This window comes from Numenius arquata, chromosome 10, assembly GCF_964106895.1.
Source record: "Numenius arquata chromosome 10, bNumArq3.hap1.1, whole genome shotgun sequence".
NCBI classification, from domain to species: domain Eukaryota; kingdom Metazoa; phylum Chordata; class Aves; order Charadriiformes; family Scolopacidae; genus Numenius; species Numenius arquata.
The window spans coordinates 44,676,548-44,702,008 of record NC_133585.1 but is presented as its reverse complement, the minus strand read 5'-3'; the positions used below and the strand labels follow the sequence as shown (position 1 = coordinate 44,702,008).

The following is a 25,461-nucleotide window of genomic DNA, read 5'->3' as shown; positions in this document are numbered from 1 at the left end:
GGGTCTTCTGTTCATAACTACTACTAATATAGTAAAATCTACTGTTTCGTACGTTGTATATATTTTCAGTTGCTTTAAGAAGCATTATCTCCTTGGATTTTTTCCCTAATTTATGTCTTGTTCCATGGGTGAAAATTGGTTTTATTAGTTATGGTCTCAGCTGGGTGTTTTCAGCTGTGTATTTTCAGTAGACTTTGATGATAGCCACTTAACGTTGAAAAAGTCTGATGACAGGGAGTGAGGAAAGGGACTGCAAGGAGAGAATTGTCCATATTCTGTATTCAGGGCAATTTGACTATCCTGGGCAATTGGACTGCCACTCTTTAAAAATACACATGTAAATGTAACTGTCACTTGATAATATCTCCATGCTTTCATTCTTCTCCTTAATAAGATGGAGATATTATAAATCAGATCTTTTGTAAAGTGCATTCATTTCTTGTTGCTTTATTTTTCTTGTAATGTTGACAGGTTTCCAGAATGCCAGAGGTCTATAAATAACTCCTGGTTTCACTGCAAGGATTAAATGTTATGAAGTAATTAATGCATAGGATATATACAGAACAACAAAGATAAATGTAAATATGAAACAGCTGTCCATTGACTGTTGATCCTGTGCTTTGAATGATGAAGGGCGTAATGTGCTGGTGAGGGGAAAGATATTCAGTTTTATTAAAGTTCATTAAAGACTCTGTCAGTGCACACAAGCACAAGCGTTACTCTGGCATTTAACTGTATTGTGAACGTTGGACTTTGCAGTCAGCATTCTTCCAATGTAGGTCTTGAATATAATTTGCATATAATCTGCATGGCAGCAGCATCCTGCAGCGCTGCGTCATATTTCACTAGGCACTTAGGAGCCTCTTTTCTCCTTTGTTGAAGGGTTTTAAGACTTTGTATTAAGAGAAACGTGTGATATGAGTTTTAATTAATAAAGGCAGAGATCTATTGTCCATATTTTTTCTTTTACTGATCCCTCAGTCTACGGCACAAGTTGTAGTCACTAGCTGCCTCTTTCTTGAGAAAATTATTTTGTTTAAAACACTTCAAAATAAAGCAGAAAACCAGAATTGACCTCCAGCAGTTCACTATTTTGACTCATTATTTGGTATCTTGTACAATTTAACTTTGATAATTGTGTATTTGCTGAAAAAAAACCCTAAATGCAGAGTTCCCTGGGGGCACAGCATGAACATTAAGTGCTATCAGAAAACATCAATCAAATTTAAATTATTTAAAGTTGCATTTATCTATCAGTACTTTTTCAGGAGGCACACAGGTTCCTCAATATGTACCTCTGCGCAGCACAACCTGGATGTTACTTCAGCAAAGTTTCTAAACGCGCTTTTAAAATCGCGCCCCCTCTGAGGAGCTGTGCGGAAAAACGCGCCCAACAGCCACACGCCGCAGAGGCGGCTGCCAGAAACACAGCCGTAGCCATCGCTTCTGCGGCCAGAGCGGCAGGCGAAAAGGAAATTAAAGCATTAAGTAATAAAACGACGCCGACCTGGGTATTATCAAACACGTTTCTGACTTCCACGGGCGAGCCCGGCCCCCCCAGGCCCTCTCCACAGAGGGGGAGCGGCGTTCCGTTGAACTTCCGGTCCGCCCGCGCGAGGAGCGCTGGGAGTTGTAGTCGCGCCGCCGCGGGAGCTCACCGGCGTCCCTGCCACCTCCGGACGGAGGGGCCGGGCCTGGCCGGGCTGGGCGGGAGAGAGACAGAGGGAGAGAGAGCTCACTCGCTTCGGGGTTGCTTCAGCCGGGGGTGTGAGGGGTGGCCGGCCTCCCTCCACCGTCCTTCGCTCACTGGCGGGGGAGAAATGGAGGCGCCCTGGCGCCAGGGCCGGGGCCGGGGCCGCGGCAGGCCAGGGGACGGGCTCGCCGGCCGCGCTGGGGCGGCTGCCCGGCCCCCGGCCCCGAGGGCCCGCGGCGGTCCCGGCGTTGCGGCCGCGGGGACCAGCGGCGAGGGGCCCTGCGGTGAGTGTGGTGTCCGCCCCCCTACCCCGGTCCGGCCGGGGGCTGCGGGGTGCCGGGCCGGGCTGGGGGGGGCAGGGCAGCTGTGGCCCGGATCCCGGCCGGGCCTTGGGGAGCCCCTCGTGGAGCCCCGGCACCGTGGGGGAGGGAGGCGGCGGGCCGGTGAGGCGGTAGCGAGCCGGTGTTTCGCCATGTGCCGTCTCCTGCCTGCAGGTACCGTCGGGGGGAGGCGCGGGGGCCGCGGGCAGCGCCGGGGCTTCGGGGCTGACACACACCGGCCCCCCCCCCGCCCCGGGGTGCAGGGCCCCTGCGAGCAGGAGGGTAAAGGGTGAGGTACAGGATGAAGCTGCTGTTCTTCAGTAGGGCTGGAATCCTTCAGCAGGGTGCTGCCCGCTAGGGACAAGCTCTAGGTAGCCCGGTCAGCGTGCCACATCGCCCCGGGCAAGTTATTACCCATGTAACACTGAGGGGCAAATGCTGATCTCTTTAAGTGGCAGCATAGTTTCTTAGGGAAAGCCTTAAAACTAAACTTGACCAAACCCCTGGAAATACGTTGGGTGCAATAGTCTCATACGGAAAACTAGGAGGTACTTTAAGACCTGTGGAAGGTCTTAAGGAAGACTTTTATATCTCCACGGCATGTTATCTTAAAGGCACTTTGGTTTATTATGAACTCTGTGAAGTTATATAATTATTTTTTTTCTCCATGTGAGAATCTTCCTCTATTTCATGTGCAATAACATTGAAAAAAAGCTGATTTTAAAGTACACTGTCACTTTTCATGCTGCCACGTTTGAAATAGCATGAACCCACTATTGCAATAAAATCTTTTTGGATGGAGGAAGATCAATAAAAGTTGTAATTTCAAAAATACCAAATGCTGGGAGAGGTACCTGTAGGGTATCAGCAAATTGTAACAATTGCTCATATTAAGAACTGCCTGATTTTTTTTCCCCTCCTCAGGCCCTGAGAGTTGTGTTTGTGTGGGATGGGTGTGTGGTGGTTTTTTTAAGTATCCTTTTTGTAAAGCAGCATTATAGATAGATGTATTCTAGTATATTTGGTTGGATTTGTCAGCAGTAATTGACAGATAGTAATTCCTGATGTGAATTTTATGGATAATGCACAGTTAAGAAGAAAATACAATTTATCTCATGTGGTATTGAAAATATAGCAATGTACTGCCCTTAAAAACATAAAATCAGCAAGCTCTTTAAAAAGAGGACAGTTGAAAGTGTATAGAACTGAATGTGGTGTTATGATTAACTGCCATGGTATTAATCGTTATTAATTTGTTCTCTTAATAGAATTATCTTCACAGAAGAAATTTGATGAAATTAAGAAGGCTAATCAGGCTGCAGCAAAAAAGCTAGTTGAAGACCAATTTAGTTCCTCATCTGAAGATGATGATGACGACGCTGAAATAAAACAAGGAAAGATTTTGGCCAAAACATTTACCATTTACACCAGTCAAACTGGTAAATTTTTTTTCATTTATCGACTTTTATTTCAGTATGAAAGCATAAGCATGTATTATTGGCTGTGTAATAGCTTTTTTTTCAATAATTTGAGAGAAAGCACTTTATTCTGATGTCTTGTATAAAAAATATTTGTTCCCAGCAATGCATGCTGGCAGTACTTCCTGCCTTTTTATTGCAGAATCAATGGCATAGTTTTGAAACTGTCTTAAGTACTTCTAGTAATGTGGTTTTATAGTAATATACAACTGGCCTCTGTTCAGAGACAAAAGTAAAAACCAACCTTTTACAGCAGTCTCAACATGTACAGAATAGCAGATCAAACATTACTGATTGCTTTAAAAATCCTTATATATTAAAGATGGAGATGCAAGTGAGCTGGAACGTACAAGACAGTACATGAATGAAGCTTTTCAGTCAGGGGCCATGACATGTCTGATCTGCATTGCTTCAGTTAAAAGGAACCAAGCAGTAAGTATTTTACAGTAGTCTTTGTTTACTTAACGTCTCCTGTTTAGCTTTAGTTTTGGGAAGTTAGTTACTGTGCTTTTAGAAACTTATGTTATTGACTTTGTCCTCTGTAAGTTAATGCGGAAATTATCCTTGTTTTCACAGTTTAATAACTTTCATAAGTTATTAAAAATATAAAGAAATTAAAACTTAAATTTTCTGCTGCATTTCTGATGCCAAATTGTTATAGTCATTCTGCGCTGACAATATAAGATGTCGATATGTGGAAAGTACCAAAGTCATAAAACTTCATTTCTGTTACTTAAATTGCTTTTCAGCAGCAGGCTGATACTCTAAGCAAAGTATTGTCATTTCACTCCAGGACTGACAGAAAAGGACACTGGAAGCAAGATCATAAAGGTTTAGTGATAGAGACAGGATACGGGCAAAATCAGCTCTCTCTTAAACATGTTTGCTTTTAATTCTGTTCCGTTTTATACCTCTCTTGCTCTTTGAACAGAAGACACTATGTTGAAAGCCACGCTTCTAATAAAATGTTTTTTCTTACAAGCATTGTATGTGAATCCTGAAGTTTGAAAGAGGGGGAAAAACCCCCATTTTTAGTACTTTTATTACCAAGATGTCTGGAGACCTAGAGTGTGGGATGGAGAGAGGTAGAGGGAGAGCTGGGCTTGTTTAGTCTAGCAGAGAAGCAGCTAAGGGGTGATACGATTGCAGTTTCTGTCCACTTGGAGTTGTGAAGGTGGCTAAAACCAAAGGCATCTTTGTGGTGTAACAAGGGGCAGTGGTACAAACTGGGGCTTGGGAGGTGCAGATTGGCCACTAGAAAGTTAGTACGACACCTGGACCAGGTTGCCCAGGATGGTTATGGAGTCCCCATCCTTCAGGATTTTCCACCTTTGCCAGGCAAAGCTGTGACTGATCAGTTGGCAGTAGTCCTACTCTGGGTGCCAGGTTGTGCTACGTGACCTCCCACAGTGGAGGGAGTGTTTACATCAACATTTCTATGATTATATGAGTATTTTGGACTCCATAAGCCTTGGCAAAAACTTCCCACGGCAGCAGGAAAAAACATTATAAGTATGAATCTGTAACTGTGAAACTGCCTGTATTAATCTACCAATAGGTATAATCTATCTTTGAAAACCCATTTTTTTTAAAGGAAAAATAGCGTGCTTGTATTTCTTTAAATATTATGGATGTTCATCAATGGAAAGAGAAAGAAACCTACTAAAAAGCAATTGGCACTTAAATCTGCTCTGTAGGTCTGGAGCTGTTGTGGATGCTTTTGTATATTTCACCTGGTGTGTATCCAAAAGTGGGCCAAGGACAGCCTTTTCCTTGTGTCTTCTCCTTTGACGGATGATGATTTTGGGAAGAAAGATTATCCCTGGCCATGGTGAGCTATTCATGGGACATTTAGAAACATACTTTTATTGTGAAAAACATGTGAACTGCAGTTACTTTAGAAAGGAATGGTACTTGTAAATAACATGCACACCAAAAAAGAAAAGTTTAGAAGACCGACTTTTCTATTGTTTTTCTGAATTATCTTTAAGTTTTCATTAACGTGATTCAGGAATATTTCACAGTGGTGTCAAAAACCTGCTGTATCAAATTTGTTTTAACCTCTGAGAAGGTAACTTACCTATCATGTGCCTCAACTTCTAATATTTATTTCTGAATGGCTTTACATGCTTGTCACTTTTAAAATTGGCACAGTGAAATAAATAAATTTAAAAAAGCAGTTCTAAAATAGCAAGACTTAGGGATTTATTTAGTTAGTTATTTTTAGTCTCTGTATAACTCGAGCATTAAAGCCGGTCTTGCAGTTTTACATGAGTTTGTATAAAGGAGGAGGTGATATTGTGGCTGCATGAATACCGAAGCTCCCTTTTTCAGTAGATTTGTATTTGAAAGTTCTGTCAAGGTGCATGTTTGTCCTATGCTTTATTTGCCCACCTACTTTCATGCGGAAACTTGTAGTAATATCTTTTAGATGCAATCCTCTGTCAAATTTGGATTCAAAAGCTCTATTAATGTGGGATCTCAGAGAGCAGGTTTGCTTAGGAAATAGGGTGTAAAATTATTGGCTCGCAGTCTCTCAAGTTGATAATGCTTATTCTGCTACAAACTAGTTTTGTGTTTAAGCATAATGTTTATAATGAAAGAACTTCACAGTGAATGGTATTTTATTTAAGTACATGATAAAACTGTGTAGTCACTATGGAGAAATGGTTTATGGACTGTAATTATATAGGGGCAAATTGACATTTTTGATAAAAATAAATACATAGATCTGTCAAAGCCTCTATTATTCTTCGAGGAGGAGCTCCTTGCTTGCTGTCTTTTCCCAGTGTAGCCAGAAATGGGAGCTGCTCCGTTTCTCCTTCCTCGTGTTGCCTCCCTTGTCCATGGCTTTCACCTGAAAGTCTTTAGGGCCTGTGGGCTAACAAGTTCCAGACCTTTGATGCCTATCTACTTTTACTAGTAATGTATTTTTTAATATCTGTCACTATCAAGGATAACAAATAAAGGTGTGCATCTTGTAATATCCAAGATACTGAACTGATACAATCTAAAATCTTTCAGATAATATTTTAATTATTATACATAGTTTTAATAGCATCGTTAAATCTTGCTTTGCATAGCTTATAAATTGCTACTGGTAAAAACCTGGGTTTTAATCTCTTTTTTTTTTGATTGGTTCTTTTTGATTGTTTAAGTAAGTTAAGTCTTTGTTGCATGCACTCCTTTAGACATAAAAATTATTCTGCATGTTTACTAACTCTTTTTTTTTTTTTTAATATATTCTTAGAGAAAAGACTGCAGTGATAGGACAATTCCTTAGACATTCTAATGAATGTATTGTAAAATCTGGCATACAGCAAGAACTTTGTTGTATATGATGAATTTAGTTAGGTTGTTATTGGTTATAGTAGTTGTAAAAATGTTAATTGGTAGCCTGGTAACAGTCTTGGGAAACTGAAATGATAAAAACTGCTTTTCTTTTTAAAAAATTCCTCAAAAAATTGCTTTGTTTTTCACTCCCTTTTTCTCTTGTTGTAGTCCAAAATGTAGGTTTGAATACAAACGGTCTGAAACTCCCAGTAGGTATTACTGCTACTGTGGAAAAGTGGAGAATCCAACACTGGACCCATGGCTGGTACCTCACTCCTGTGGCCAGATATGTGAGAGGGAATTCAAACCTTCTTGTGGCCATAAATGTTTGCTGCTTTGTCATCCAGGTAAATCCATCACGTCTCTCGGTGGTATGACCTGTATTTATGTAGCTGTCACACAGTTTTACTTAAAATCTGCTAACTATGTTTAAAATTCTCAAATAAAACAGACGTAGTCAAGGCTGCATTTGCTGAGTTGATGAGGTGTTGTTTTTCCTGTACTTAGGACCCTGTCCACCTTGCCCAAAGATGGTGACAACAACCTGCCACTGTAAGAAAGCCAAACCGGTGCCCCGAAGGTGCAGTGCCAAGGAATGGTCCTGTCGCCTGCCCTGTGGACGGACGCTGCTGTGTGGACAGCACGCTTGTGAGAATTCCTGTCACGCAGGTAGACCTGCCGCCTTAAACTTCAGAGGGGGAGTTGTTTTAATTGTTAAGATACGTCCTTCTTTTGCAATTCCTACTCTCAATGTCTCTTCGTGATTACGTACAGGAGACTGTCAGCCTTGTCCACGAGTCAGTAAACAACGGTGCATCTGTGGCAGACAGACAGCAGAAAGGCTTTGTGCGAGTCCTCAGTGGCAGTGTGATCAGGTATGTTGAGGCTGCCCTTTTTACCTTACTTCTCATCTTTATAAGATTTGAATAATCAGTGTATTCAGGATTGGAATAGCTCCTTCCGTAGGAAAATAATTTTATTTTTTAGGTTTTGAAAGTGCAATCAAAAACGTAAGCAACGGTGTTTGGGAATGGATCTACTTGGTGTCGCAAGTCATTTCTGACACTAGTTAAAATGTCACCGCTCTGGAATTGTGCTAGGGTTAAGCTAGCAGTGAATTTGACCTTGTATGTTCTGCTTTCTTGCACTTGAGGTTGAAACTTCAGCTGCTATCTTCAAAAATAAGCATGAAACCACAACTTAGTAGATAAGAGTTTCATGCTTATTTACTTCTAGTGACTGTAACAGAATGAAAGCTTTGTGATTCATTCTTTGAAGTAGATTTGCAGCTCATTCTTAGGACCAAGGCCATGGATTTACTGAGTGTAAAAAATAATTAAAAAAATCAAGTGATGGGAGGAGGTTGCACCAGGAGGTACTTGTTCATTATGATCCCAGTAAGAAAGGCGCTCAGCCTCTGTAAAGTGTCAGTTAGAATGTGATTTATTCCAGCTAATGCTATAAGAAAGGGAGTATAATGTAAATAATAGTATGGCCCTTTAGGTGCTGAGAACCCCAAGCTGTGCAGCACTGAATGGGCCTCTGATCCATGTGCAGCATGTGGTGCAGACCCCGCCTGTAAGAAAGGGTTACCCCGGTTTGCTCGCTGAAGCTATTGTAGGATTTTGTTACAAGAAAGCAACTCTGTTCATCGTTTCTACTGTCAAACAGAAAGGATGTTCTCATGGGAACTCCTTGCTGTGCTCTTAGATAAAGGCGAGGACATGCAGGTGGCATAATCACGGGTACCAAGTGGGAGCTGCCTCCAATCTCCTCTGCTACAGTATGTTTACCCTGTGGCCAGGGGGTACGTGCAGCACAACACAGGCCTGAAGGCCAGACTGTACGTGCAGAATGTCACGGGCCTGGGACTACTCAGGCTAACTGTTAATTGAACCACTGGCTTATCAGTATGCAGTGGTCTTCCAGTCAGGATCACTGCACGGGTGATCAGTTTTATTTGGGAAACTCAATGAACATAATATTTGTTAATAAAATTCAGAAAACCTTAAATTCCATCAGATGTCTCTACCCGTAGTTTTTCCCCTTGAGTTGCTTTGTCTTGGTACGTAGTTCCATTACATTGCATTTACTTGGTTTCTCTGAGTTTTCCAGGTGTGTGGGAAACCTTTGCCTTGTGGTAATCACACATGTGAAAAAGTTTGTCATGCCGGTCCCTGTGGAGACTGTCCTCGTTCTGGGAAAAGGTCCTGTCCATGTGAAAAATCAAGTAAGCTGCACTTTTTTTCTCTTCTATTTTTTTTTTTTTTTTTTAAAAAAAAAAAGTTAAAAAGTCATCCAGTCTTTGACAGTGAGTAGTTTAGGTCAGTTCTGCAGGGCAGGGTCCATAAAAAGTTCTTCCAAACAGTGAACTGTGGCAGTTTATATGTATGTTTTTCCTTAATTCTTTCAAAGCTTTATTTACTACCACGGGTTTAATTGGCAAAATGAATAATTGAGTAATTCTAGAGAAGCTTTTAAAAAAATGAGGGAGAATTGGCATTTGAAGTCATAGTATACAGTGCATTTTTTTTTTTTCTAAATATTTTGGCTTTTTTTCTAAATGTTTGCTTGTACCTCTCTATCTTCATCCAGAGTTTACATTGCCTTGCACAGAAGATGTGCCCACTTGTGGCGATAGTTGTGACAAAGTTCTGGAATGCGGCATCCATAAGTGTTCACAGCGCTGTCATCGAGGTCCCTGTGAAATATGCAGGCAGGTTAGTCTTACTGAAGCAGGTTCACTATGTGCCGGGAACAGTGCAAGTCTCCTAAGGAAAATGAAGTCATATCTATCACAAAAACTACGATTTCCTGTTCGTTAAAAACAACATTTTCCCCTTTTCCCATCCCTTGCCCCAACACCATTCTGAATTAGCAGTTGAGCATTATGTATCTGAATTGAGGCACGGGTGAGGGTTTTACTCTTTTGGGTAGCTTTTGTTTTGTTTAATTTATTATGCCCTAAAGAGACTTTTATTTTTTTCCCCAGCGCTTCTAGCTTCCTTCCTGCTTCATCTTACTCTGCTATTTCTTCATTAGTGAAATGGAAGATGCTGTAACATAACTTTATTTCCTTGTTAGTAATAAACTAATATTTAGCTCTGCTCCAAGTATCTGTGGAGTTCCTGTGGTCTGGCCTGTAAAGCTGTTGCTCTATCTGCTCTCACTTGTCTCTTCCTGAACCAGCTTTGGCTACAAAGTCTATGGTGAAAGTACTTAGCACATGATAGCTGGGGTGAAGGTCAGATAAACCTGCTCACCTACTTCTTAAATTGTCTGTATACGCAATGGATGAATCTAGTTTATTATGCAGGAGTGGTACTTTTTTGTGTGAATTTGTTTTGCATTTATGCCTGACATCTTGCACCATACACTTGAGTGGTTCCCTTGAAGTGACTTCCCTCTTGGTGAGACCAAGGCTACAGTGAGGTGCCACCTGGAGCACAGTGTTTGCAATAGAATCATTGAATCATAGAATGGTTTAGGTTGGGGCTTTAAAGATCGTTAGCCCCCTTGCTAATACCGAAAAAAGTTCCCCAAATTGTTGTTGCACAGATAGGTAATCTGCTCAGAGCATGCGATTTACTTCCTGTTGTGACACAATGTTGTAATGTTGCTCTTCCATGAACATTCCTTTACAGCTACTAGTAGAACATACTATTTTCCACTTTTTTTTTCTTTTTTTTTTAAATTAAAAATACCCTGCTTTTTTCTCTATCTTGCTGCCCAGGAAGTTGAAAAACAGTGTCGTTGTGGAAAGCACACTAAACGCATGCCATGTCATAAGCCATATCTGTGTGAAACAAAGTGCACTAAAACTCGTGATTGCCAAAAGCACCAGTGTAGGAGAAAGGTAAGTGTCCCAGAGATGATTTTTCTCAAATGAATTGTTTAGATAACTTCTTTTTAATTAATATATAATATTTTGTATTATATATAAATCAATCCATTGTTCCACCTCATGTTATTGTATAGAAAGAAGAGTTTTATTCAGTGTCATTCAAACTAGTTTGCCGTGTGCCTGAATTCTCCGAGCAGCACGTCACTCAGGAAAAACTCAGCAGCCTTAAAACTGGGAAGGGGGTTTTAACAACTTTCCAGCTCCAGAAGGCAGTTTTGCTTTCAGATACTTTAGTAGTTCTTGATGCTTTATGCATTCTGGAGTAGTTAAATCAATTTATTTCCTTGCTTTGTAAGAAGAGCTGGAGATCTTTCATAGTTTTGTAAGGGACATACTCTTACTTTTGACAACACAGCATTTCATCCCACCTTCTAAAATGCATCACTGCAAACAGCAGTGGTCTGACAACTGGGAATCTGAGTTTTGGTTCCCTGCTTGTTTGAAGTCAAAGGAATAGCTGATAGCTCAGACGTATCTTTTCAGTTTCGTGATTCATCAAGGCCTGGAAGTTGCCTGCTATGTGTGAATTAAGACATCACAAAAGTTGGACTTCTTACCACGGAAAGCCATGAGAAATACAGTTTCATTCTTAGGTATTTTTGAGTATTGAGTATATAACGGTGAATTTACTTTATGTGAAAAGTCGGCAAAACAAGTAAAAGCAATCTTGACGTCTTATGCTAAAAAAATCCAGGTTTCTCTTCCTAATTGCCATCCTTTCTTATACAGTTTGGAAGGAAGGTACCTTTCAAGTTAATAGAAAAAATGAGGTTCTCTCCTGACCTGGCATCCACCATTCAGGTGGTGGTGTGATGCATTGTGATTCTTCCATGTTACTACTTTATGTAAGAACAGAAAGTAGATCCTAAAGCTGTCTGACCTTTACTCAAGGGTAAAAGATATGTTGTTTGTTTTTGTGTGGTTTGGTTTTTTTGGTTTTTTTTTTGAAGAGAGTGCAAAATAATGGGGTCAACTTGGATATCCTGCATATAATCTTCTGAAATTATTTCGGATTAAAATATTATTAAAGAATTTGAACTTTTAAAATGTTTTTACGCTTTTTGGAAGCCCTCTGCCTTTTTAGTGTGTTGAAATGATGCTTTCAAATGTTCGTTGTCTTGTTATTTTATAATTTGAATTTTTAAAAAGAACTTTATAGATGGCCTCCCTTCTATATCTGGCATGAATTTGAGGACATTTGACGAAATAGTGTGAAAATTGTTTTTAAGAAATACTGAAAAATGAGATAGAAGAATGCAGATTTATACCAGAAATGTCTAAGTTTTCAGTTATATAGAGTATTTATGTTTTTTTAATAGTGCTGTCCTGGAAACTGCCCACCTTGTGATCAAGTCTGTGGGCGGACTCTGGGCTGCAGAAATCACAAATGCCCTTCAGGCTGCCACAGAGGTAAGAACAGGTGAAAGATCCCTGTAGTGATGGAATACTGTTTATGCCAGTAAACAATATTTGTGCTTGCATGACTCTGTGTGGTGCTTCATGAATTCTTGCCCTTGTTGCATGTGGGCTTTTTGTGTGGGCAGTGTGTTTGAAAGCTTTTTAGTGCTGGTTAGAGATTAAGGACTTGCATAATGACAACCTGAGTTTTTACCTGGTAATTTTGCTTCATATTGTTCCTCTGAAATTGCTCTGTCCTCTTTCCAGCTGCTTAATTCAAAATCCATAGCTTGACTCTTTTTCCCAAATAATTCTGTTCACTAAATATGCATAACAAAGTCCAACTATGTATTTAAATGACTGTGTTCATTCAGTCTGGATGGTTTTTAAAAATCCTAGAATACAATATGTGATACGAGTGGGCTTAAAATAATAATAATAAAAAAAAAGTTGATGGAATTGAATGTATTTTTGTATCTTACCAGTAAAAGAGAAAATAAGAACTTGTTACTGACTATATGAAGGATAGCAAAAAAGTTTACTTCTATATCCAGTGACCTTGGTTCAAAAGATGCTGAAAATGGCCAGAATTGCCTAGCAGCTTTTATCCTGGCCAATTGCTTTGACATTTGCTTGGTAGGGGATTAAATTGGAATGACTGAAAAAGTGGCAGCCCTCTCAGCAATTTTCCCCCCAGAAGCTGCTGCCCTGCTGAAACGACTGACTACCCTGTGTAATTTCCCTTAGTATTTTGGACTTTAAATTGCAGCAGCTCAGGAACTAATTCACAACTTGTTGGGCCAATCTTGCTTTTGAGGCAGTGATTCTTCAGAGGACAGGATAGGTGGATGTGGTAGTTGGCCCAGTTAACCTGCTATTAAACCTGTCACCACAGACTAGTGGTTTGGTTTTTTTCTCTGTTAACTATCCCCCTTTTCTTCCCCTTCCTTTCTTCTCCCTACCCCATACCCCTCCAAAATCCTGGAAAAACATGATTTTTTATTTTTTTTTTATTCTGTCAGAAGAAAACTCGTGACATTGTTTTTGTACATTAGTTTGATAACTAAATCATAGAATAAAATTCTGGTTGGAAAACGAAGGAGCTAATGCTGCATTATAGGATAAACTTTTAACTTGAATAGCTGTTTATATTTGATAGTGCTTGCATCTTACAGCCTGGCTAAAAGTGACAAGGATATCTAATAACTAATAACAGTATAAAAAAATAATCAGTGCTTATATGAAAACAAAAGCAAAGTTTAAGAAGGTAAATATCAAATATACACACTTTAAAGTGTATGTAATTTATTTAAACAGTACCATTGTCAATATTTAAGTGCTAACTCTTGCCAAAAGTTGCATCTAATGAAGTGAATAACTATGGTATCAGATGGTAAATTTAGAAAATAACTTGTGTGCTTTAACAAATTACAATCTATTACAATTTGTAATATCTTGTCAGAATGTTTGAAAATATTCCTAATAAAGGGAATAATTTTGATTTCAAAATATTTATATTCATGTGTTTCTCCTTATGCTTGAATATTTTAATAGGTGCTGAAAAGTTATAATTAATTACTTTATCTTCAGTATGTAATACCGGGTCAGGTTAATTTTGCAGTGACCTGCCAGGTCTCAGTGAGCACTGATTTCAAAGGAAATAGTGTGAAAATCACTTGCCAGATCAGGTCTTTTAAAAGGTACCTGATCTTCGAATTATTAGAGCTTGCTGATAATAAGCACTTGGCCTTTAGCCGGGGTCCCCAGAAAAAGGTAACATAATCTATTCTGTTTGTGGTTTAATTTTTACATAACTTTTTTTCTTAAGTATTTAGCCATGCTTGCTGAAATTTAGAACGCAGTGCCGGGGAACAGACATGTTTTGTTTCCTACTGTAGTACATTGTAACACTTGATTTGAGAACAGTGTACTCTCACCTTAACTTCAGGTTTATATGCGATCTCTGCCCTTCCATCTTTTTGAGAATGTTGGCAGTTGTCTCGATTAACAGAATATTTAAGTAAATTGTACACGTATTAGCCACTCTGGGCAGCATAGCTTTAGACCTTCAGTTTATTTTTGTAAAAGTAGCTGTTTATGTGTGCTGATAATATATTACAATTTAATTTACATTGCAGTATAAAGACTGTATTCTTCCATCCTTTTTATTTAAGGAGCTTTTTGTCATTGAGAGATCTGCTTCTTGAAGTGTTGCTTCTCAGCTCCTGCTAAAAAGTCAGAATTGCTTAAAAGGTTGTGCTGCCGAGAATGCTTTCAAAGCATTGCTTTCTTTAAAATTTCAGAATGCAACATGAGTAGTAAGCCAGAATCCCTTTTCTAAATTTGCTTTTTTTTTTTTTTTTTTTAGAGGATGCATATTCTTACTGCATATTACTCAATAATAAAATTTAGCAGTTAGCACATGATGAAGAAATAGAGTGGGAGACCTATAAATTAGAACATAGCTATTTTACAAATATCTTTTTAAATATATCAGGTTAGCAGCAGGAGTAACTTTTTAAAGGAAGAAGATCTCTTCAGAAAAGCATTCGTTATACCTAGAATATTAATTTTTCTTTAATATCACATAAAATCTGCAAAACTTTATTCTACCAGTTTTTCAATGTCTCTTTTTCGTCTTTTGAATATGGATGTCATGTCTTCGTATGTATGAAGGCTGAAATATAAACAGCAAATTCTTAAGTGTTGTGTGATCAAAATTTCTGGGTTTTAATAATGCTGACTTCTTTTTAAACTGTGAGAGAGGGATTGTTTCTAACTTGATACCAGTTAACAACTGTAGAATAATAAAGATTATTATTGCTGTTCTTTAAGAATGGTGAAATTCTTTCCCAAGAGGGATTTGAAACTAAGCAGAAATAAAAATTAACAGCCATCTATTGTTTAGATCAAACAGAATAGGACAGTTATACCGTGTGCATATTCAGAGTTACGTTAGTTACCATTTTTTATAATCAATATCTTATTGAGATTATCATGTTGTTAATATATTTATTTCTAGGTAGTTGTAATCCATGTCCAGAGACTGTAGATGTGAAATGCAATTGTGGAAGAACTGTCATTAAAGTGCCCTGTGGCAGAGAGCGCACCATCAAACCTCCCAAATGCAAGCAGCTGTGCAGGTCAGTATAGACACTGTGTGTGTTTCTACTTCCTCAGTGAAGTTTAAGGTATCCTTAAAGAAAGTAGTAAAATAAAAATTTAAAAGGCAAAAGTTATTCCTTTCATATGATTGCAGATATTACTGCTCAGTTTTCTGTATTCTTGACTATGCAGATGGAGTTTAGCAATAATCCTTCCTATCGGACACCTCTCTGATGCTGTGGTTTCATGAGCAGCTTCCTGCTGTCAAGGGGGAGGTTCTGTCCCACTGAGCACTTCTAATTCTGTAGTCTCACTCCCTTCTTCAAGTTGTGTCTGCCACGTTTTGAAGTACCTCCATGAGGCAGTTTACCTAGAAAACTTGATTAGCAGAAGGAAAAAAGAGAATATTTTTTGCTGGGGTGTAGCAAGATGATTACTTGGTGCAGAGCAGAATTAGGAGTGAAATTGCTGTTTGAATGTGCAAACCCAACTTTGATTTTAATTCTGTTTAGAATTCCTGTATAATTTTACTGTTGAAATTAACCACTGCTGAAGGTGAGAAGTAAACTCATTTTTAAAATAATAACTTGTTTGTCTCAGTTCTTTGTGCTTTGAGCATAACTGTCCAGTGACTGGAACTTTCTTGCTGTCATGTTGATTCATTCTTGGGTTTTACTTCAGTCGACCACCTACCTGTCACCACTCTACCCAGGAGAAACACTATTGTCACTTTGGTCGGTGTCCTCCCTGTCGTCAGTCCTGCCAGAAAGCATTAGCCTGTGGTCATCTGTGCCCTGTTCCCTGCCACGATGAAGCACTTGTGAAGCAAACTGGAGTAGTAAGTAAATAGTGAAAAATAGTGTGTTATCTGTGTTCTGAAGAATGAGCAACAGTTGTTTGACCTTAATCTTGTGTTGGAGGGTTTTGGAGCTCAGAGTAAATAAACAATCAAGCACAGAGCTATGCATGTTGCTTAACCGAGAAATTAAGTGGTTCTAGCACCTCTGTTGCAATCTAATTAACTTTGCAATATTTATAATGAACTGGGCAGTTTTCAGCAGCAATAATTACTCAAGAAAGTATAAGATTTTTGTTAGAGGTGTATTACAAATGTTTAATTTCAAATATAAGCAATTATTTTTAACATAAGAATACAAAATAAATTTTAACTCTGATACTTACTAAACCATCAAAATCTGCACAAGTTAGAAGTGAGAATTTGGCATCTTTAAACATGACGCATGCATGCACTGCATGATGATAATTTCACTTGTTTAGTAATTGAAATATTTTTATATTTTTACCTCTATTAAATGCTTGGAATTGTTTTCCTGTTTCTTTTGTTTAGCTTTGGGCCTCGTTTTTAGGAGTCGGGCCACAGGCCTTCATTTTCCTATCCCTAACCATGCTACGGCTGAAATTGTAACTTTTTGTGTGTAGGGTGTGTTGAGATTTCCATTAGTATAAACTTAGTTACTGGAAAGTGGATTTGTTAGAACTGGGATCTCTTTAGATGACATGTTTGTTTATGGCCAAGCAGATAGTACCGTTTGTGTTTTGTATTCAACTAGTGTTGTCTTGTGCTCTCAGCATCAGTCTGCAGGTCCTTGGGAGCAGCCATCTGAGCCAGCTTTCATTCGAACTGCATTACCGTGCCCTCCCTGTCAGGTTCCCATACCAGTGTAAGTATTAAAAAGAAAACAAATAAAAGAAAGTTTTGGTACAGAAAGAGACTTTTTTCTTTGTGTGCTGTTGCAGAGATGGACGTGAGAATAACCATATTTTCCTCTTCAGATGCAACGAGCCCATGTGAACACCATTCTCATAAAACTGGGAGTGCTGGTGGTTGTTCAATAGATATTTTTGTAGTGTGTGCTCAGTGTATGAAAGGACCGATAGTGTTAGTGAAGATTGATTGCGCATGTTTGTGCAATGCTACCTTAAAAGAAAAATATGAAAATTGCAAAGACAGCCACTGTAATTTGATAGGCTTCAGTGGCAGACGAGTTTTTCCATGTAGTTTCTATCTTGTTCATCAAGATGATAAAAAAATATCCATTTAGCTGCCTATGTAGATGTGTTTAGAACTTAATTTCTCAGGGATTGTACTATGTTGTACTTTTGTACCTACAACTTTTTGTACTTCAAAACTGTGACCACTCAGTACTTCTGATACTTGGGCTCAAAGTTCAAAGACTCCCAAAAGGTGACAAATGTCTAGTTATGAACAGTCTAGTTACAGTGTTTGGGTAGATGCGTGAAGAAACTGTCTCATGTAGGTATTCAGCAGAGGTCATTGTGTAACATCATACATTACATAGGGCACAACTCCTAGTTCCTCTGAATTCCAACCTCAAAGTCACTTCCTTTAGTCTGAAGACTCCTCCCCAGAGGAGGTAAGTCTGCTAAGTGAGAAGGAAACCACGCTGAAAAAGTTGTACTTAATTTTCTAACTAGAAGAAGCATTGTTACATTCCATAGTGCTCAGGGCAAATTAAGGTTTTATTAGCATTAGATCACATTAATTCTGGAATATCCTAACTCTTGATTGATCTTTGCAACTTTAATGCTCTTTTTTTCTTTACTTTTTTTTTTTTTGAAAGTGGTATGAGACAAGTTTCCTGAATTAACAAAATAAGAATAGTAAAGAAAACCATAGATATAAAGTAACGTGGCACTACAAAGCGAAATAACTGACACCTCCTTAGATCATTAGATTTTAGATCACATCAGGGCTTTTAGAATCATTGCTAGAACAGTGGCATTTGAATGAGTATGATAATGGAGAATAGTTTCAATAATCCTGGATGGATGGATGGTTGTTAGTGGGGATTCCATCCTTCACCGCTGAAGTTTTGCGATACTTTTTGATGTTTTTTCTAGTAATTTGGACATGAGCAGTCAGATTTGGAATGGTATTTTTTTTGCTGTTTGTTTCTGTAAATAGTTAAAAGGGAGTTTCTGGAAAATTATTTGCTCAGACTGTTTCACAGAACCATTGAGGCTGGAAGGTATATTGGGGTGGCATCATCTAGTCCAGCCTCCTGCTAAAAACAGATCAACACTGAAGTTAGACTAACTTGCTCCAGCTGGACCTTGAAAACCCCGAAGTACATAATTGATTCTACAGCCTATCTGGACAACCTCTTTCAGTGCTTGGTTATACTGATTTTTATTTTTATTTTTTTCTGAATGGCATCCCTGCCCTCAAATGTATTGACTTCAGTGTCCTTTAGTGTTGTCTGCAAAATTGGTGCATTTTGTCTCTTCCAAATTACTGGGTGAAAAAAAAAAAACCAAAAACTAAAACAAGATAGATCTCAAGTTGAAGAATGCCACCTGCAACTGGTGTCCAAGTAGGATACAAAAAAACCTAGCCACTACCCTTTGAGCCCAGAGGTCCTGCCAGTTTTTCCTGCATCTGGTAGTTCATCTGACACCAATACATGTCAACTTGAATGCAGGGTTCCCGTGGGGAACCTCCTATCCGCAGATTTAGTAGTTATGTGGCAGAAGGCAATCAGGCTGGTTAAGCAGTTTCCCCTTACAGTGGAACAGAAATGTGCTACAATGGAATGCAGAGGTCCTAGAAGCCAAATTAACTGGTTATAGGAAGATTATAGCGGGTATAAGATAATTGAGCTGTGTAGAGTGAAGAACAGATTTGTGCTATATCTGCTTCTTATACTGGGTGAAAGACCGATTGCTCTTGTTAATATCCTGCTGTCCTAAAGACTGATAGGTAGCTATTGGTAGTTTCTTTATGTTAGAGAAGTTACCAGGGATATCTATTTTTTTTTAAATATTCTTATAGAAATTTTTAGGAACTGATTTACAGGTATTTTAGCTTGAATATTAGTAATGTTTTCATCACTCTCCCTTACAAGGTTTCAGTAGAGAAATCAAAATAATACTTGAGAAGGAGATGACAGATAAGAAATCAGAGGTAAAAAGAAAAAGATACTTTTCAAAATAAATTGAGCAAAAGATTGATTTAATTTTTAGGAGATCAGCGTTTGAAGGAGTCACCATGTAGTACCTTCACAGTTCTGATCAGTGTGCAGTTTTTCTTTCCTAGGGATGGTAGACCACTCTAAAAGGGATAGAATGGTAAACATAAGAGTAGACTAGTAGTTCTCTGAAATAACTGAAAAATATGAAGTGGTATATTAGTAGAGCCAAAGGAGAAGATATTTGGAAGGAATTCAGATAATTTTCTAAATAAATTTTCTAAAATAAAAATGATTAATTTCATATACAACTATAATTAAATCTGCACATGAAACACTGATTTTGGAATTACTATCATAAAATACAGCAATCCAAACAACTGTTGAAAAAGAAGATCTGCATAGCTAAATTATTTTCTCTTAGTGTGCACTTTTTAAAAATAGATTGCATTATTTTTGTGTTTTACGCTGGTTTAAGTTTTTTTATTAAATAAATGCATGTTTTCTAAATCTCTGATTTTTCTCTCTTTAACAGGGAGTGTCTTGGGCAGCATGAGGTGAGTGATGAAAACTGCCTTAAGCGGAATATGAATTATATCTCAGTCTGCAAAAAAGAGTATTAAAGAGAAATATTATATGGCTTGTTTGTGTTTTAAAACCAGTGAAGTACCTTATCACAAGGGCCTACCTATCAGAAGGTATTTTAGTTCCTTTTTGAAGAATATATAACTGCTTGACTTTTTAGAATTCTTGGACAGAAATGTAAACTCATGATTTATGAAGCTGTTTGTGTATTCCTGCAGTTGTTCAAATAGTGTTTAATTTTTTTGGGGGGTGTCTTTTTTCATTATATACTTCTGGGCTCTTTTTTCCTCATTGTATTGTTATTCTCTCCCTGTCACACAGTTCTCCTAGAAACTGTTGTGTTTATTTTAAAAGGATAAGGAACATAGTGTCATACAAGAAATTTCTCATGTGACTTTCATCTAAGCACGCGTGGATGAAATCAGACAATGTAGTACAAACTTCTTTAGTGTTACTTATTAGCTTGATCTTTTTGGTGTGCCGCCGCCTCCAGTTTTGGATGAAGTAATTGTCTATTTTGGCTTACATGAGAAGAAAATCTAATTGACACTTGAAGCTAAACAATTATCATCATTATTGACAGTCACTTCTAAAAGTCATTAATTGCTAAACTAATTTTTAAAAAAACCCTATTGCTATTACAGCTTTGTCTATTAGTAAATCTTGCATAAATTCACTATCAAAGTGCAGGTAACAATACTGTAACATTGTTACATTTTAACATGTTACATTTAGTTACATTTTAAGTTAGTAAAAAATTATAGAAAACAGTGAATGCTTAAAAAGGGGGAGGTATCTTTAAATATTTTGGTTTTTCTTTGGCCTTATTCAGTAATCTTTTGGTATGTTTTGTAATGGAGGATTGATTATGTGGTGGCAACACCTACAAATGTTGTTAACAAAGTTTATATATCAGCAGTCTGTTTGTGCAGCACATTTATTAATCTGAGCAAGCTGTGAATACAGCTTTCACGGAGCTGCTTTGCAGCTTGTCAGTTGCTAAAGAAAAATGTGCTGTGAAAGTGGATAAAAAGAACAACTGTGCCTGCTTGTTTGTTGTTGAAACAGCTGGGGTTTGGTTTTGCTTTCCAGAGTAAAACTTGTAAGTGTATCATCAGCCAAGGTTTTATCGAGTCAATGAGGTGTTTTGGGGTAGGTCTTATGGAATCTCGCCCTAACTTCTTCATGGATTTATGTACAAACAAAATATCAGCTGTGGTATATCACTTGCTGTAGACAATGTTACTGGTTTTGGTTTGGATGTACGTGGGCATGAAGTTTATATCCCTCCTCATGGCTCTTCTTATTAGTGATAATGGTCCCAATTATTACATATTACTACATATACTCACTACAATTACTACATAAATTCACGGGGAGTATAGTGGTAGGACGAGGGGTGATGGTTCTAAATGTCCCCTCTTTCAGTTTAAATTAGATACCAGAAAGAAATTATTTCCTGTGAGGGTGGTGAGGCACTGGAACAGGTTGCCCAGAGAAGCTGTGGATGCCCCATCCCTGGGAGTGTTCAAGACCAGGCTGGATGGGGCCTTGAGCAACCTGGTCTAGTGGGAGGTGTCCCTGCCCATGGCAGGGGGGTTGGAACTCGATGATCTTTAAGATCCCTTCCAAATCTAACCATTCTATGATTCTATATTTATAACTACTTACTTCAGAATAAGAATTAAAAAAAAAAAGATAATCCCTTCTCTGTTGCCTACTAGTCTTAGAAGAACCAGTCAATGGCTTTGGGTCATGTTTTCTGTATGAGTTAGTAGAGAAAATAAGGAAAAATCCCAGGGAGCCTATACCTAACTTTTATTATTCAGATTTATTGATATTCTAGATTAAACCTTCCTTCTCTCGGCCAGCAGAGTGCAGTGCTTCCTTCCAGCTGAAGTTTAGTGGGTTCTGGAGTGGAATGAAGTGTCCTAACCTTTGAGATTTTTACAGCAGTCAAGGAAAAGAATGATTTGTTAATGTGTGTGTGGGAAGGGGGTGTTTACAGGGTGTGTTCTGTGCATTGTTCGTTTTTTATTTTGTTCTGAGATCCCTAAGAAAACCAAACACGTAATGTCTGTTCAGTGTTTTACAGCCACATTGGCTCTTAACAAGTAATCTCACCTCAAAGTAATTTATTTTTGTTAACAAGGTAGAACACTTGTATATATTTATGAACACTTCCCTCCTGTAGAAGCTTCCTGCCCCTGGGGGATTTTCACTGGCAAATGTGAACTTTTTACAGATGATGAAAGTAGCACTTATCTCAAACAAAGTTTTTTTTTTCTGTGAAGAGGGGCTGATTGCTGCACGATGGTACCACTTAGGTTGGTTTGATTTAGTTCAAGCTCTTACATCAGTTTATCACTTGAAACAGCAGACTTTTCAGACTACTTTTCAGATTATGTAATTCTATAAAATCCATGTTTAGTGGAGGTATGATTCTACATGATGTTTAATCTAAAATAAGATTTTTTTAGTTACGTTCTACAGCCTTCTTTTAAATAATCTTACTGTGTAAGTTTTGGATGTTTTTACATATATTTAGAAAAATTAATAACTCTTCATTCTTTGATTTGTAGGTGCTTAAAAGTAGCTCTCAACTTTGTTTCAGGTTATAGGTGAGAAAACTCACCTATCATCAACAGTTGCTGCCACCCTAAAATGAAAACTTGGTATTTTACTTTTTCTTTGGTTTGCTGTAAGCACTGGCGTTTCCCAAATTATGAGAGCTAATGTTTATATTCAAAATCTTTCTTTATGGGAGAACATTATTTAAAGTCCATACAAGGTAAATGAGGACAAACAAGGAAATCTTAACTGGATGTGGTATTAATTTATCTGCTTTATTTAATTCTCTTGTAGTTGCTTCATTTCATTAACTGTTCTAGGGGAAGGGAAATGTTCTGGTTTTGTTGCTGTGATGAGTACTTTGAATAGCCTGTAATATCAGTCTTGCTGTTCCCAGGCAGATAGAAGTCTGTCTTCTTCTTGGGTTTGTTTTGGGTTTGGTTGGGGTTTTTTTTTTGGTAGGAATTTGATGCTAGGTTTTATTATTCTAAGGTTTTTTTCAGTTGTGGTTCGGTTATAAGAGGAAGACCCATTACTCTGCCTCTAGGTAATAAAATTTCATGTAAAACTTGGTGAGATTAATCTTTATGGCTAAATACCTTATGAATATTTCCAAAATTCCTCTGCCCTATTGTACTTGACTTTTCTTTTCATATTCCAATGGTTGTATCTTGTTAATTGCTTTTGTGCAATTGGGAGATGTGCTGGGAAGCTTCTGAAAGTTGTCTTGTCCTTTTTTCCTTGCCTTCCTTTCCTTATCCTGTGGAAGACCTGTGGTCTGAAAATGATGCCTCCTTATTTTCTTTTTTCCAATCAGCTTTCATAAAATACTTCTGGTTCTCATTTATGTTCTTTATTCTCCAGCTCATCAGCCTCCTGGAGTTTGTGGCTTCTTTGATACTCGTCTTTGTAGCAAGAACAGCGACCTCCATTTAGCCATTTCAAAATGCATTCCAACTATAGAAAGTAAAACTCCTCTGCTTTGTCCTTTGGATTTATTACTAACATCCGCGACAGCTTGACTTGTCAAGAAACGGAAACAAAATTGGAAATATATTGTAGGTTTAAATTAATTGAAATTCTTTTGGTTTTGGCTACAATGTCAATTGATTCCAGAAGGCTCTCTTATCTTTTGTTGGAGTCAAGACTTGGGAAAGTCAGTGAGTGGGGTGAGCTGAAGCTGCGCTGGATGCAGCCAGAGGGCTGGGATGTTCTCTGCAGTTGGCCAGCTGGGAGCTGCTACTGCTGTCTGCTGCCTTTGGGCTTCCCTCCATGGCTTCATTCAGCACTGCAGCTCAGCTGGTGTGCTTTCCCCTGTACTGGGCACCGGTGAGGCCCCACCTCGAGTGCTGTGTCCAGTTTTGGGCCCCTCACTACAAGAAAGAGATTGAGGGGCTGGAGCGGGTCCAGAGAAGGGCAACGAAGCTGGTGAGGGGTCTAGAGAGCAAGTCTTATGAGGAGCGGCTGAGGGAGCTGGGGGTGTTCATCCTGGAGAAAAGGAGGCTGAGGGGAGACCTTCTCCCTCTCTACAACTCCCTGAAAGGAGGGTGTAGCCAGGTGGGGTCGGTTCTTTTCCCAAGTCACAGGCGAATAGGACAAGAGGAAATGGCCTCAAGTTGTGCCAGGGGAGATTTAGATTGGGTATTAGGAAAATTTTCTTCACCAAAATGGTTGAGCATTGGAACAGGCTGCCCAGGGAAATGATGAAGCCTCAGTCCCTGGAGGTATTTAAAAGATGGGTAGATGTGGCACTTAGAGATATGGTTTAGTGATGGTTTTTGTCAGTATTAGGTGGATTGTTGGACTAAATGATCTGAAAGGTCTGTTTCAACCCAGGCAATTCTTTGATTGTATGTCCTTATCCGATGGAAGACTTAACTGTCGTTAAAAGGATTCTCAGCAGCATATTGAACTCTGCAGCCATCGAGCTAGTCTGTTACTGCCCTGATCCGCTGTAGCTGCATGAGCCACAGCAGAACCAGTAATCAAAAAAAAAAAAAAAAGAGTGCAAATCAGGGAGCAAGGAAAAGTATAGAAGTGGGCAGTGGCAGATCTTAATGTTTAGTACAGCTTTTCATTCATTCTTTTACTTTCCAGCATCCTTTGTCTACTTGTGCTGCTACTGAAAGGAAGTTGTGGTTCTTAGGCAGGAGGAGGAGGGAGTTGGAGGAGGATGAGAAGGGACAGGATATTAGGAATGATAGAAGCTTTGGTAATTGGTGTGTGTTTGCTGGGTGTAGTGCTGTTCTCTGCTTCAGACCCACTTTTTATTAGCCTTATTGCTGGTTTTTGCTCATTCGGTCAACAGAAACGTAAGCCATCAGAGACTGAGTTGAAGGATGTTTGCATGGGGAGTATGACCCAGGCGTTTAGAGTTCTTGCTATGGTTGTGTGAGTGTTTTGTGCAGCGCAATGACCTTCAGCTTTGACACAGGGATGGGAGAGTAGTTGGACACGATAGCCTCATGGTTTTCTCCTGTGTATTCCATGTGTGGTGTTCAGCCTGCCATGCAGACTCCTCCTGTTCAGAGTCTCTGTTGGACAGAATGAGAATAGGAGGAGTTCAGAAATTTTCATAGAATCATAGAATGGTTTGGGTTGGAAGGGACCTTAAGGATCATTGAGTTCCAACCCCCCAGTCATGGTCAGGGACACCTCCTGCTGGACTAAGTTGTGAATGAATTGTGTTTTGCGATGACTTGATGTGGAGCACAGTCTTTTTTTGGGTGAAGCCCCGAAACATTTCTATAGGCAAGTAGATTCAAATCCCACTTTGTATATTTTTGCTTTAGGATTGAGGGAAATCAACATGGACGGTGCTGAAAGGGAGAAGGTCTCTCGCTCTGCCCTGTGGGGGAGCCCCCCTCTCTTCCCTTGTTTCAGTTCCAGTGCTCAACTGGTTGTACGACCAATCAACTCACAAACCTAGCAAAAGACAAGGGACTTTTTTTTCTCTTAAGTCCTTTTCCTCCGATTTGATTAGTTGGACTGTCTTGCTCTAAAGACAGGTGTGAGGTAGGACTTGTTCAAAGTAACAGGTAGGAGCGTGCGATTGGGGATTGTAGAGTCGGAAGAGAGAAAAGGAAGGGGGTGCAGTGCAAAGCTGTTCAGTCAACTTAAGCCG

At 38.9% G+C, this 25,461-nt stretch overlaps 1 protein-coding gene across 1 annotated transcript in view; it reads left to right on the top strand.

The window, feature by feature from the left end:
• The first annotated feature begins 1,820 nt into the window (after positions 1–1,820).
• NFXL1 (nuclear transcription factor, X-box binding like 1) overlaps positions 1,821–25,461 on the top strand; it is a 47,476-nt gene continuing 23,835 nt past the window's right edge. The window contains exons 1-15 of the mRNA XM_074154538.1: positions 1,821–1,977; positions 3,282–3,452; positions 3,814–3,923; positions 5,189–5,322; positions 6,993–7,171; positions 7,332–7,493; positions 7,599–7,699; positions 8,940–9,054; positions 9,420–9,544; positions 10,558–10,680; positions 12,048–12,138; positions 15,149–15,269; positions 15,913–16,069; positions 16,822–16,913; positions 19,717–19,738. Of these exons, the coding sequence (XP_074010639.1) occupies positions 1,821–1,977; positions 3,282–3,452; positions 3,814–3,923; positions 5,189–5,322; positions 6,993–7,171; positions 7,332–7,493; positions 7,599–7,699; positions 8,940–9,054; positions 9,420–9,544; positions 10,558–10,680; positions 12,048–12,138; positions 15,149–15,269; positions 15,913–16,069; positions 16,822–16,913; positions 19,717–19,738 (1,860 nt within the window). The remainder of the gene's footprint in view (positions 1,978–3,281; positions 3,453–3,813; positions 3,924–5,188; positions 5,323–6,992; positions 7,172–7,331; positions 7,494–7,598; positions 7,700–8,939; positions 9,055–9,419; positions 9,545–10,557; positions 10,681–12,047; positions 12,139–15,148; positions 15,270–15,912; positions 16,070–16,821; positions 16,914–19,716; positions 19,739–25,461) is intronic.